Source organism: Schistocerca cancellata, chromosome 5 (genome assembly GCF_023864275.1).
Source record: "Schistocerca cancellata isolate TAMUIC-IGC-003103 chromosome 5, iqSchCanc2.1, whole genome shotgun sequence".
NCBI lineage: Eukaryota > Metazoa > Arthropoda > Insecta > Orthoptera > Acrididae > Schistocerca > Schistocerca cancellata.
In genome coordinates this window covers 585,693,701-585,708,443 of record NC_064630.1, presented here as the reverse complement: position 1 = coordinate 585,708,443, position 14,743 = coordinate 585,693,701, and the positions used below count along the sequence as shown (strand labels likewise).

The 14,743-nt window shown below is 43.3% G+C and overlaps 1 protein-coding gene across 1 annotated transcript in view; it reads right to left on the bottom strand.

Moving 5' to 3' along the window:
• Window positions 1-14,743, bottom strand: part of LOC126187844 (protein maelstrom homolog) — a 109,886-nt gene that overhangs the window by 43,351 nt on the left and 51,792 nt on the right. Inside the window, exons 8-10 of the mRNA XM_049929155.1 lie at window positions 7,410-7,577; window positions 7,152-7,250; window positions 6,394-6,510 (exon numbers count right to left, since the gene is read on the bottom strand). Coding sequence (XP_049785112.1) covers window positions 6,394-6,510; window positions 7,152-7,250; window positions 7,410-7,577 — 384 coding nt within the window. The remainder of the gene's footprint in view (window positions 1-6,393; window positions 6,511-7,151; window positions 7,251-7,409; window positions 7,578-14,743) is intronic.

Here is a 14,743-nt window from a genome sequence, read left to right as displayed (position 1 = left end):
GCTTTTAAGTATTCAAACTACAAAATGAAGTAAACTACTTTCAATAACTCTTCTGAAATTTGTTGATCCAATATAACAATTACAATGTTTGCTGAATAGAGCTCTTATTCATCTGCACACCACAACATGTCTGTAGTGACTCTTAGAAGAGAACGAAATAGAATGACACCTCTATTCGATGTCTATCAACTTTTTCTGAGCATTGTCACTGTTCTCTGCCTTCCAAAATACTGCCAAGCCACGATGCCAAAGCGTGCGCAACACCTTAACAGCAGGTGAAGATGCCTAAATTTCTGTCAGATTTTACTGACGTTCGGTGTTCGCCCATCTCATTCCGACTCTGTACATTTACCGAACCAGCATGCGAGCAGTGGGAAATATGCTACGTGCTAACTACCTAAACAACATTTTGACATGAGCATCTTTAATCAGACTGCAAGGAAGAAGTGGAAAAACACTTTACACCACACAGTCCTGCCACTAGAGATGCTGCCAGACCCCTCAGACAATAATGTTATCAGTGTTCAATGAAAGAAAGACTTTTGTTGGCAGACAACAGAAGTACAGTTTAAAAATAGTTGTGATTTAAGTGTCAAAAATCTTTGCTGGGACTTTTAACATTCACAAATTGTTGATTAGCAGCTAATGGATTGGCTGAAATTATTACAGACAGTAACTTTCTGCAAAACAATGAAAAAAGGAGTGACTATAACATAGTTTGAATTTGAATTTTAGTCAGTCAATTCAATAAATGCAGTCAATTATGAATCCTGCATAATTTTATTTCACTCTGTCTTGATTACCACTTACACTTCTGCCGGAAGTTGGCCAATCTAAATCTCACTGTTACTAGTTTTCACACTCTCCAAACCCACAACTTTTTTGCAGCTATAGTCTGTCATTGCAATTTTCTCCCCAATTGGACGAGTGTGTGCATGTTGGGGCTTATGGGCACTCAACGTCGAGGTCATCAACGCCCTGACACACAGGAACGAATGTGGACAGACCTAAACAAACTGAAGCACACTCGCAAAGAAAGCAGGAAATAAAGGAAAATGCTACATAAGAAAGTAAAAAGTAAGGAAAGGGAAAATGTAGCAGTAAGAATGCCACAGGAAATTGTCATTGGCTGGCCACTTACATAAAATATGGGAGAGCTTGTCACACAGTGAGCAAATTAAGACCCTCTCCCTAAAATCTTTGTAAAAACATTTGAGATGGCACAGAATGTTAAAACTTTAACCACATTCGTCCGAGTGTTTCCTAAAAGAGATGGCAGGTCCACTGGCAAGTCAGCCGCGGCCCACTGGACAAAAAATAAAATGCAATCCAATAAAATGTGGCGCACAGTGACCTGGAGGCCACAAGCGCCACAAATTGGAGGGTCCTCTCGCCGGAGCAGGAAGCCATGTGTCATAGGGCTGTGGCCTATCCGAAGCCGAGTGAGGAGAACCTCGTCCCGTCAACGGGGCTGAAAGGAAGTACACCACACACGCGTTGTGGGCTTGACTAAACGGAGCTTATTGTCAGTCACTTCCAGCCACTCATCCTACCACCGACGCATGACTCGGGAGCTCCACAGCGAGGTGGGTGCGTGCAGGGGGGGATAGCACACTGAAATACTTGTGGTCCGAGACACGCCTCCTTGGCTGCGAGATCTGCCCTTTCATTCCCAGCAATGCCGACATGCCCTGGAACCCAGCAGAAAGCCACCACCATCCCCAGTCGCTGTAGTTGGAGGAAGGCATCCTGGATGGTCTGGACTATTTTATCTGTTGGGTACAAACGGTGCAATGAGTGAAGGGCACTTAGTGAATCTGAGCAGAGAAGAAATTTAGGACAGGAAGAATGTCTCATCTGCTCCAGTGCCCGCAAAATCGCAGACAATTCTGCATCAAAGACAGTAAAAGTCTGAGGCAGTCGAACCTTGAGGACGCGATCCGGAAAAAAAAACAGAGCAACCAACAGAATCCTCTCATTTCGACCCATCCGTAAAAACAGCTACATAGTCGTGGTGCTCAGATAAAATGGCAGAAAATGCTGCATTAAAAACAGTGGCAGGAGTGCTATCTCTCTTGTACTGCACCAAGTCTAAAATCACTCTGGGCCTCTCCAGTAACCAGGGTGGCAGGCAGTTAAAACCCAGGATTTGGGGTTGTACAGACTCCACACCGAGGGACTCTAGCACACATTACAAACTGATCTCAAGTGGCAACATGGCCCGGGGATGGTGGGAAAAAAGGTGGTCCAGAGGTGGATGAGCAACAATATGGTGATCAGGCGAGGTTGGAGCTGCAAGAAACTTACAAGCCTGGCGCACCAGCAGGAGCTGCCGCCGGATGGTAAGTGGCGGTTCCCCAGCCTCAGCACAAAGGCTGGGTATGTGACTGGTCCGATAAGCACCCATGGCCAGTCGAATCCCTGCATGGTGGACAGCGTCAAGGATCCACAAATAAGACAGCCTCGCTTATCCATACACTGTGCACCCGTAGTCCAGACGTGAATGCACAAAAGCCCGATAAAACTGAAGAGACGCGCCCTGTCCGCTCCCCAAGACCTGTGGCTGAGGCACTTGAGGATGTTCAGTGCCTTCAGGGTTCTGGCTTTCAAGTCTCTTAGGTGTGGCAGTCATGACAACCTGAAGTCAAACATTAGGCCCAGAAACCGCACCGTGTCTCTAAAATGTAGGACAGTATCCCCCATATGCAAGGCAGGCAAAGTAAAAAGACGATGAGAACAATTAAAATGAACACAAACACACTTATCGGCAGAAAACCGAAAACCCGTCTTTGCAGCCCACTCCTCTAACCACTGCACTGCTAGCTGCAACTGATGGCTCACGGTTGCAACACTGGAGGATTAATAGAAAAAAGCAAAGCAACACTGGAGGATTAACAGAAAACAGCAAAGTCATCCACAAATAAGGAGCACTGTACTGGACTCCTCACTGTAGACGTTATACTGTTGATGGCTATGGCAAAGAGGGTAACGCTTAAAACACTGCCCTCGGGGACACTGTTCTCTTGCTCAAAGCGATCAGTGTGTTACCAAGTCGGGTCCGAAAAAACCGCTGAGACAGGAAAGACCGAATGAAAATGGGGAGGCGGCCACGAAAGCCCCGTTGATGCAATTGTGCAAGAATACAGTGTCTCCAAGTAGTATCATATGCCTTACTGATATCAAAGAAGATACTGATACAGTGATGCTGACGGAGGAAAGCCTGCTGAATAGCCACCTCTAGGATAATCAGATTGTTGACCGTGGACTGAAATTTTCGGAATCCGCACTGAGAGCGGCTAAGGAGCTGTCTGGTCTCTAACAGCCAGACCAGACAACGGTTAACCATCCGTTCCAGGGTCTTTCCGACACAGCTCGTCAAGGCGATACTCCGATAACTACTGGGACATGTGCGGTCCTCTCCTGGTTTGAGGAGAGGGATGAGAATTGCCTCCCTGCACGAGGTGGGGAACACTCCTGTCTGCCATGCGAGATTAAAACATTCGAGGAGGATTTCCTATGACGCTGCTGGCAGATGTCGAAGCATGGAGTACTGGATGCAGTTGTGATCTGGTGCAGTGTCAGAAGTCTCAGTAAGTGCTGATTCGAGTTCCCACATGGAGAAAGGGGAGTTGTAGGTCTCAGAACTGTTCGACCAAAAGTCCTAGTTTGCTCTCTCGACAGTCGCACGATAGCGATGAAACACTGGATCCTGGTTTGCAGTGGCAGTACTTTGCACAAAATGCTCTGCCAGCATCTGAGCAAAGTCTCTGGGTGTCGTTTGGAGGCACCCCTGGTTCAGGACTGCAGCTATCGGTAAACAGCTGCATTTACCAGAAATCCTCCGGATGGCTTCCCATACTTTTGTGGAACAAGTGGATCGGTTGATGGAGTCTAGGAAATCCTGCCATGACCTCCTTTTGCTCTCTTTAATGACCCGGCGTGCCCTGGCTCTCGTGATTCGAAAGGCGGTAAGACTGACCACTGTTGGGCGGCATTTAAATCGTCAAAGAGCCGCACGCCTGTCCCGGATGGCTGAATGGCGCTCTTCTGTCCACCAAGGTACAAGGCGCCGCTTAAGAGGGCCAAAAGACTTTGGTATGGACAGGTCAGCAGCATGATGGATCACGCTGTTGCGGCATTCAAAGACAGCCAACCAACTGAACAGTGGTCAGTTAGCCCTGCCAATCATCCACGATGGCGGCCTCTGCTCCAGCAATACACCATCCAGGAGATGAACGCAGATGGGGAAGTGATCGCTGGAATGAAGGTCATCATGAATGACCTCCCAGTGAACAGAGTCGGTCAGGGCTGGAGAGCAGAAAGGTATGTCAATGGCTGAGAATGACCCAGTAGCAGCAGAGAAATGTCGGAGTACCAGTGTTGAGGATGCACAACACTTGAGTGCAGCAGGCTTCACAAGAACTGCAGTAGCACACGTACATTGACAAACGTAGGTGCTAGTGCTGACAGTAGCAACCTCCGTTTGTATAACGGCATCAGTTTTCAAGACTGGCTGTTTCAGAACAGAAGAAAAGGAGGCAGCAAACGTGGGCGGCTGCATGGACTTGTATAGTTTCTTCACCTCACCATACGGGATTCGCTTTGTGGTTTTAAGTTCCTGGATCTTCCGTTCCTCAAAGAAAACTCTGCATTCCCTACTCCATACAGGGTGATCCCAGAGCAGTTGACACACTTGGGAGGAGAGGAGCAACCAACTCGTGGGTGGCTTTACCACATTTCCTGCAAGTGACTTCCCCTCTACAGACAAGAGTAGTGTGCCCAAAGTATTGGCATTTAAAACACTGCAAGGGGTTGAGGCAATAAGGCCGTATACTGAGACGTAGGAAACCTGCCTTCACATGCTCTGGCAATTTGGTGCTGTTAGAAGTAAAAATAAACGAATCGGACTTCACGAGAGCAACATCCAACCATTTCATAATGTGTTGCACGTCGACAATTCCTTCCCGGGACCATCCAGCCTCAGTTCATCTTGGGGAATGTCAACGAGATCCCTGCTAGTCACAACACCCTTGCTGTAGTTCAAGGTGTTGTGAAATTCACTCTCTATCAAACTCCCCAAGGAACTGTGCCTTCTGACGGTTCTTGACTTGCTGGAAGCTAGATGTTTCAACCAACAAGACTCCATTTCACAAGCGCTTTACACATTTTAAGGTGACAGCAATGCCTTCTAAGCCTTTCTGTATATAAAATGGTGAAACTTTATTGAAACTCCCCTCTTTTCTTTTAATTATAAGAAACATTCTGCGAAGCAGTCTGCATTCTGTATAGCGGCATCAGTTTTCAAGAGTGGCTGTTTCAGAACAGAAGAAAAGGAGGCAGCAAACGTGGGCAGCTGCATGGACTTGTATAGTTTCTTCGCCTCACCATATGGGACTGAATCAGGAGGACTGGCTACACGAGCCCTCTTGTTGGATTGGGTGTTAGAACCTACCAGCTGCCCACCCTTTCCGTTGGGAGGAGAAGAATAAAAGTTCGAGGTTTCATCTCTGTCCCACGAGCAGCTAGGGAACTAGAAGTCCACCTAGAAAGAGTCCCACGTGCCTAGGTAAGCCTTATACAACTGAGGTGCGGCAGGTTCCCCAGAGGTTGCCCGCTAACGACTGTTCCACCTCAACAGCCATGCATCTCATCAGCGCGCAGCACACTGAGATTGAAGGGTTGTTTATAGAGGTTTATGCCATCCTCGCGATCCGGGCGGTCAAGCCAAGGTCCCCATTCCCTGAGACACACAACGTTCCAAAGCCGCACTGCTCGGTGGTCGCTGAAGTATGCCCAGAGCTTACGGCGACAGGGGACTGACAGCGCTTACCAGTCCCCAGCTCAGGAACCCCAGGGTTGCCAAGCCCGTACCCGGCAAATGAATGCTTAGTCCCTGGGGGCCCAACTGGATAAGGCACTTCTTTTCATCCGTCTTCCAATGTGGTGCAGAAGGAGCTCTCTCCTCCCCCCCCCCCCCCCCCAAAAAAATCACCCTTTACTTGTTACTTAATCCTATCTCCCCTTTTCCTTTTCCATTAAATGTTGTCGTTTGCGTTTGGGGGATTTTACATTCTCACTTTCTGCCAAAGGCACTAATTCTAGTCTCCTACAATTTTTCTGTTTCTCCTACAGGCCCATGGGAGAGTATAACTCTTTTCTATCCCACTGCCGTCACCAAATGTAACAGTCTCTGCAAAATACTCTGAGCCTAGCCAAATACAGTAGAACCTGTATTTATATACATGTTTATTCTTGTTTGTGGATAACTCTATATTAATTAAAAACAAAGATGTTCAAACCACATAAAACTTGAACAATCTTTAGCAAAATGTTAATCACAAGAAAATCTCATTGGTACCATTGTTTTGAAGTTCAAGACCATCAATATTATACCTCTGAAGCAGCAGAAGAGGCAACAGCAGAAGCACGAGTCATTTTGGATTGAGAGTAATCAATGATGGTTGGAATAATGGGCTCCACACATTTCTTTCCCTCTCCATCCGGTATTAGCTGCAAGAAATATTAATGTTTGTACATTGTCACCGCAATGTCCATTATCTTAGAAATGCAGTTTACTTTATCAACTGAGTAAACTGTTAAAATTACGAGGTTGAAGCATTGATAGCCAGTACTCAGTTTCACAAGGCAAAATTCATAGTACTGCTGAAAAACAAACTATACTTTCCATTTTCAGGAAGGAGGAAGCAGGGATTGGGTGTGGAAGGTTGGAAGGGGATGATGGAGGTATGTCACTCTGGCACTAAGTTGAGACGAAGCCAATTGCTGTCTAAAGTTTTGCCTTCCTGAATGCAGTTGTAACTATATGAATTGTTACCAACTCTAAGTCATTAATGTATGCAATTAATACTACCATGGACACAATTTTGGCATAATCTGAAAGGAAGAAGTGTAATCTAGTTTGAGTATTAATTAAGATGGATTTTGAAACAACTGCTTCAGTAGACCTTTTCTCATTTAAGAATTCATGCTACATGTATCATGCATCATACCATATTTCTCAAGCATGAGGCACTCTAGCTACATTTATTGCTCTTTAATATGCTTAATGGTATCAAGTTAAACGCTGAAGAAATTTGCATATACCTTCCATATAAATAATGATAATGTTTATGGCTCAAAAGTTACAATACCTGACGTGACGAGCTTGACCTTGACCTAATTTTTGAGTAATCAATGATGGAGGGAACTATAGGATCCGGTGATTTCTTGTCATCTTTCTCAGGCATTATCTGCAATAGAGATGTATCCATTTATAGAAATGGAAGTGCTTACATATAAAACGAAAAAGCAAAAGATATTCTCTCTCTCTCTCTCTCTCTCTCTCTCTCTCTCTCTCTCTCTCTCTCTCTGTCTCCCTCCCCTCCCCGAGTTGAGCGTAGTGCTATCACCTGAGCTTGAGTGCGGCGTGGTTGTTGCTGAGTAATGGGTGGTGGAATATGCTGTCCTGGTGCTAATTCAATACCTAAATCTTTACAGCAGTGATCTGAAATTATGAAGCTCCACCTTCGAACAAGAGAGAGACTGCAGTACTGGCTGGCATCAGTACCATCATGCATCTGAAATTAAAAATAAACAGTAGTAATAATAATAATAAAATAATAATAATAATAGTAGTAGTAGTAGTAGTAGTAGTAGTAGTAATCTCAATAATACAAGGTGTACAACTTGTGTGTACCTCGAGCTTATTCTAACCCCCAGGCCCACAGGGAAAGAACAGGAATGAGCTGAGCTCCTGGGCAGTGTGGGCAGCTGTTTTTATAAACAAAAAATTTTCTAAAAGATGCAGAGATTAAAAATGCAAGCAATTTTGAGAACATTCCAAAACTGATAAGTACTAAATGACAAATAACTGCAGGTGTCAGGATTTGAACTGGGTACCTGCAGCACACCATCCAGCGACACTAACCAGTATGTCACACTGAACTGCTGCACACCTTGGAGCATTGCTCCTCCTAGCCAAAAAGCAACTCACTACTTCAGAAGTTCTCACTGGAGGCAACTACAGCATCCTAGCACTATATCTTGTCAATGCACCTCTGCATGACAGTGCTGTCGGATCCTCAGGTTCTGGGCGTTTTGTCACATCCTTCTCATAGTGACAAGCATCGAAGGTACCGCTCCCAACAAAATGTTGCAATTGTTCAGCAAGTCTTCAGTCTGCTCAAACAAGATGGCCCCATTGTCTATCTGCACCCCAGGACTCTGTTTAGCACTTCGTGTGGAAGACGTGGATGATGTCTTTGTGCTTATGACTTCTTGATGAAGGACTGAAATAATCAACTTTGTGTGCTACTTACGCCAAGTGACGAAAGACATGATATGGCCCGAAATAATGCTTTCATACCTTTCCTTGAAGTTCCATTTTCCACACAGGCAGAAAAATTTATTTCAACTCTGATAGTACTCCAATGGTTGGTGCTTGGCATTATAGTGCGCTCAGTCTTTCTCCTGGGTGCCTGAGGCCCATATGCGAGCCAAACATCTTGCTTTTTCAGTCCTGGTGAGGAACTGTTTTACGTAATCTGCTCCAGTACTGTTTGACCACTGTCACTTCACCCTAGCGTGGTGGATCAGAAAGAACAGTGTGAAGCCTTCTGTTCTTGCTCTGCCGTGTTGAACGCAAATGTCATGTCTGGCAATACTGTAACCCAATCTGTCCATTCGACATCAACGTACATAACTGCACAGGTGCCACTGTCTTATTAAAGCATTCTGTGAGAACACTCATCTCTTGGAAGTGACAGTTGTAATCCTAACAAACACAATGTTGTTTGAATAGCACACAGACTCCCATATGGCCAACACGTTAAAGACTATTCCTGGTTTAGGGAAACAACTGAAGTCGCCAGGTGTGGAGGGAATCCCAATAAGTACCCTATGCCAACAGCCCCTTATTTAGCTTGCATTTATCATGAATCTCTCTCTCTCAGTGCAAAGTCGCAAGCGATTGGGAAGAAGTGCAGGTGACTCACGTATATAAGAAGAATAAAAGAACAGACCCACAACATTACAGATGATTGAGTTCGAATATAATAAATTATGTCCACGAATGAGGATGGTTTTACAAAGAATCGCTCGTGAAATCCAGCGTGCCCTTTTCTCACAAGATACATTGCAAACTATGGATGAAGGGCAACATGAAGATTCCATATCTCTAAATTTCCAAGAACTATTTGACACAGTGCTCCATTGCACACTGTTAATGAAGGTAAGTGTCATACAGAATAGGTTGTCAGATATGTGAGCGGCTTGAAGACTTCTAAAGTAATAGAAACCAGTACGGTGTCCTTGATTGAGAGTGTTAGAGACATGGGTACCGTCAGGAGTGCCCCAGGGAAGTGGCATAGGACTGATTATTTTCTTTATACATAAATAATATGGCAGTCATGGGAAGCAGCAATCTCAGTTTTTTGATGCTGATGCTGTGTTGTACAGCAAGGTGTATGACGACACAGGGTGATTTTGAAAAAAATTATAGTTGGTGTGATGAATGGCAGCTATCTCTAAATGTAGAATAACATAAATTAAAGCTGATGAGTAGGAAAAACAAACCTTTAATGTTCAGATACAGCATTAGTAGTGTCCTGCCTGACACAGTCACAAAGTTTAAATATCTGAGTGTAACATTGCAAAGTGACACAAAATGGAGCACTATTGTGAGGAGTGTGGTAGAGAACGTGAATGGTTGATTTATTGGGAGAACTTTAGGAAATTATGGTTCATCTGTAAAGGAGACTGCATGTAGAATGCTACTGCAACCTATTCTTGAGTACTGCTCAAGTGCTTGGGATCCGCACCAGGTGGATTAAAGGAAGACATCTGAGCAATTCAGAGGCAGGCTGCTAGGTTTGTTACCGGTAGCTTCAAACAACACTCAAGTGTTACAGTGATGCTTCGGGAACTCAAATGGGAATCTCTGGAGGGAAGATCATGTTCTTTTCAAAGAACACTACTGAGGAAATTTTGAGAAGCTGCATTTAAGGCTGACTGACTTAATGATTCTACTGCTGCCCACACACATTCTGTGAAAGGATCACAAAGATAAGATCATGAAATTTAGGGCTCATATGGAGACATACAATCATTTTTCCCCTCGCTCGAACTGCATATATGGAACAGGAAAGAGAATGACTAGTAGTGGTATACAGTACCCTCTGCCGCGCACCATGCATGGTTTGCATAGTAGTATGTAGATGTAGATCACAGTTCATCTTATACAATATTTGATTTATTTGGAGTTCTGTGGTTCGTTCCTCATTCTTCAAGGCTTCTATGGTTTCCACCAATGCTGGATCTTCCCTCTGTTCAGCAGCAATGACAGATTTCATACACACTGCTGTGTGCCTCCCAAGATTTCTTGAAACACAGTCAGTACCCCTGTAAACACAATAATACTGACTGTGTTTAAAGGAATCCTTTGCTTTTCTATATCACTGACGTATTCTTGAAGCCTAAGCGCCCATCTCTTCAGCAACCCATTGGATCCCTCAGGCTTGTCATTCAACAGAGAGAGAGAAAGGTGGTCAGACACACTGTAAATGGTTTGCCAAACAAATACAACTGGAACTTGTTCATGGACCAAACAACTGCAAGATACTCTCTCTCAGCTGCAGAGTAGTTCTCTTGGACTTGAGTGTACTCTGGAAGCTATCAGCTTTTCAGCACCTATCCCACAACTGCTAGCATCATTGTGAAGTTCAGTCTGGGCATTCTAATCAAACACTAGTAGGACTGGAAAAGATGTCAGTGTCTAGTTAAGGACAAGGAAGGATCTTTCTTGTCCCTCGTTCCACGAAAATTTTGCGATCTCCCTGCCAAAGTTCGGTGGTCATGTTTGATGTAAAAATTCTTTATGAATCGTTAGTAGCACGAGTACATTCCGAGAAAACTTCTCACATCAGAAATGTGCAGAGGAAAACCTGAGAACTTTTATTTTCACTGGATCAGGACAGACTGTCACTGTTCACTAGATGCCTTGAGATTTTTATTTCTTGAGCAGTGAAGAGGCAGTTTTATGGATTCCGGGAAAGTCCTGCTTGTCTGAACACATTTGAACATGGTTGTCAGGTGACTTTGATGTTCTTGGAATGTTCTTGAAAAAACAATGTCATTCAAACATGTCATCCAGTTAAGGAGTCGAAAGATTGTCCTTATGCTAAAAGGTGGCTGGAGCATTACGTAGTGCAAATGGCATAACTTTGAACACGTAGAAGCCATCAGGAGTTTGGTAGATGACTGCAGAGTTGATGCTAAAGAGTGTGACAAGTTCTGTTTAGGTATGACTGATTCCACTCTGTATATGATCTTTTACCTGACTGACATGTTTGACAACTTTTACATCACAAATATCTTGTGGTCTCTGTTCATGATTTAATTTGCTGTAGTGGTCATGCTATGCACTGCCACTAGACTGTGACTTATCTTATTAACAATAGATTACTTCACTTTTTGCAGAAGTGTATGCTGAAAGAGCTCCAATCTATTCAAGAAAAACAAATGATGCAGTCCTTTAGGATAACTCTTCTGTATTATAAGTGAAATGTTTCCACTGCACAACATTATTTAGAATTGTGGGTGAAACAGATCTCTCTCAACTTTTAGCTCACAACATGTACTGATTTACCAACATGAAATTTCAGACTGACAGTTATGGTGTGTATTCTTCAACTGTTCTGGTGCTGAAATTAATGCACATGATGTTTGCTCTGTTATCTTCCAAGGTACTGCCATATCATGACACCAAATCGTAAGCCTAGACAGTACAATTGGTGTCTAGAAAAGCAACTGGTATCCCTGTAAGGCAACGGAAATGGCTATGGCATGTTGGGATATCATTCCAAACGTCTACTATAATAGTCTGGGCAGTTGACAGGTGTGAACAGAGCAGTTGTAATAGTCGACAACTGGCGAGTACTAGGCATTGAAAACTCTTCTCCTTTCTTTGCAGCAGTGTACAACGTGTCCTTGGCATCCACAATAAAAATGTACCAGCAGGTTGTCCTTGGCCTGCCAAATGTGTATTGTTCTGTGGGGCACTGACTGGTGGCACAAACTAGTGCTGAAGTTCAACACACTTCTTCTTCAATATTCTATTATCTCACGTTGTATGGCGGCGCATGATTGGCTGCCACTTCTCACTCAGTCTGACAGTTCTGACTGCCATAAAGTACCTTATCTCTTCTCCTACAACCTGGTGCATGAGAGAAATGAGGTCATGGTGGTCTTCCATGAAGCATACACTGGAGTGTAATACTCTTTCACAGGACTCTTTTCGTTGCTTTTCCTCAAAGTGCAGGCACCACTACAATTCCTCTATTGGGACACTGTTTGCCAGAAAAGCCTAGTACACATTTTCTGTAACTTCTCTCATCAACAGCAAAATTTTGTCGATGGCCATCATATTTGGATTCACAATGGAGCATTGTGTTCAACATTCAGTATGTAGACACTGTAATGCGTGGCTCTGTTCTTCAATTGTCGTTCCAGTAAGCGAACTTGCTGCTGAATGATGCCAAACTTCTGCCTCATGTTGGCCTGAAATTTATCCCAGCTACTGTGTTTTATCTTCGTTGTTCTCTAACCACTGCTGGTCTGTGTCAATGTAAAAGTACATATTTGCCATCCCACAATCCCACCTTTTGAATTTCATGACTTGGTCGAATCCTTTCAGCCATTTACTTTGACCTGAGCACACTCACTGATGCCTGCCTTCGAGCTAAGTTACTGCTGGCTTGGGATCCACTGGTCCCCTGAATATATGGACCTCAGGACCACTGTACTGTTTGTACTCTAGAGCCTATATGGGACAGCTTTTATGTTGCCTAACTTCTGTGTAGCACGTGTTTTGAAGGACCTGCCATCTCTACCACACAATGTCATGTCATAATCGCAATCAAGTCCAAATCTTGAAAGTAGGGTCATACATGAAATACAACACTAAGCACTTGAAGCAGATTTATAACAAACACAAATATAGAGCCAGAATAGAACTGAACTCCTGTGTGGGAAATACAACTATTTACACTACATTGAATTTGTCACTATATACAAACACTACAAACATACTAAATTTCAAGAACCTTCCTGAACCGATCTGTATTACTAAAAAGCTATCCCGGAATCCAGTGCCAGTTGCAGCGTAGGGACAGCAAAGATTTGTTTAATGTTTTGCATAATTATATACCAAATTTAAAAATTTAGGATGCTGTCAATCTACTCATTGAGAATTATAACCTTACATTAAAAGTTTAACATAATACTACAACTATTACTATTAGAAATGTGTATTTGTCTTAAAGTGGCATAACTGACAGCATACAAATACACTAACTTCAATCATCCAGTATTTGATATCTAGAGCACTTAGCAACTTCCAACAATGTTTACTCATATAATTTCCAATCTTCACAAAACTTTTTCTTGCTTACACCCCTCCACAAAAAGAGGAAAGGAAAGAAGTTATAGCTTATCGTATTTTGTTTTCCATACAGCATAACTTGAGAATCAGGCATAACATTTTAACTTGTTACTTCTTTACAACACATTTTGCATACAGTATATACATATGGCAATGTACATGCAAAATTTTATTGTTGCACAACACAGTTCAGGCAGTACGTTGTCATTTATATTAACATGAGTGAAAAAATACATTTTGCTTAAAATTAAACACAAGTTACCCAGTATGTATTCATCCAGTGTTTTATAATGAGACCACTTAGTGACCAACAAATTTTAAACAATTTTCAACCCTTACTTAACTTTACCCACTCACATGCTTAAAGGCAAATATTTGACACATTAACTTATTTGTAAAGTATCCACGCGTCTGAAGCTGTTTTATACAGAAGCGTTCAGTTCTTTTTTAGTCTGGGTTGGGAGTTTACTGGTAAATACTAAATGATAAGTAACGTGTTGTCAAGTTGACCCAGCAACCCGCAGAATCCCAGCCAGCGATGCCAACTGTGATGCCATGCTGCATATAGCACAGCTCTGGGCAATATTACTTATCCTCGGAAGTTTTTCATACTTAACACATGCATGCACACTGACACAAAGCAGCAAACAAAGCTTCTCGTAGGCTGATGCTGCTGCCTCTGTGGAGAGAGTAACAATCTTGTCTGTTACTGATACTTCTGAAATTTTGTTCAGTTGAGTAATGGAAAAAAGGAATCAGGACACGAGAGGTTTGGGAAATATTATGTTCAAGTAGATAAATGAGGACGTCTGCATAGATTGGGTGAGCAGCAGAATACCTCTTTGGGGTAGGTGGAAAGATTGTGAGTTGGGTGTTCTTCATTTCAGGGCACTATGATAGTTGAAACCCTGTTCAGGTGTTCAACTCCAGGAAAATATTGAGTGATGAGAGGAGGCGTTCCTTTGCAACAGTTTCTGAGGGTGGTTGGAAGATCAGCGGTGCATGTGGATATGGCATGGAAAACCTCTCCGCGAACTAGGTTTATGGGAGGCCTCTGTGAAGACCTTAGTATAGCTACAGCATATTGGCAATAAACAGGTGCACTGTCCATGGGTGGCCAGACTATGTATGGAAGTGCTCTTTGGTGTGGAAGGGATGACATTATCAAAATCCATGTATTCTTGACAGTCAGTGGACCTGTTTGGACTGAGATTTGGTTGGAGCCAGGGTGAGGTCCATTCTCAAACTCAACAATTACTTCTTAAACACCCAGTTGAGTATTGTGTGTAAAGAAGTTCAGCTGTA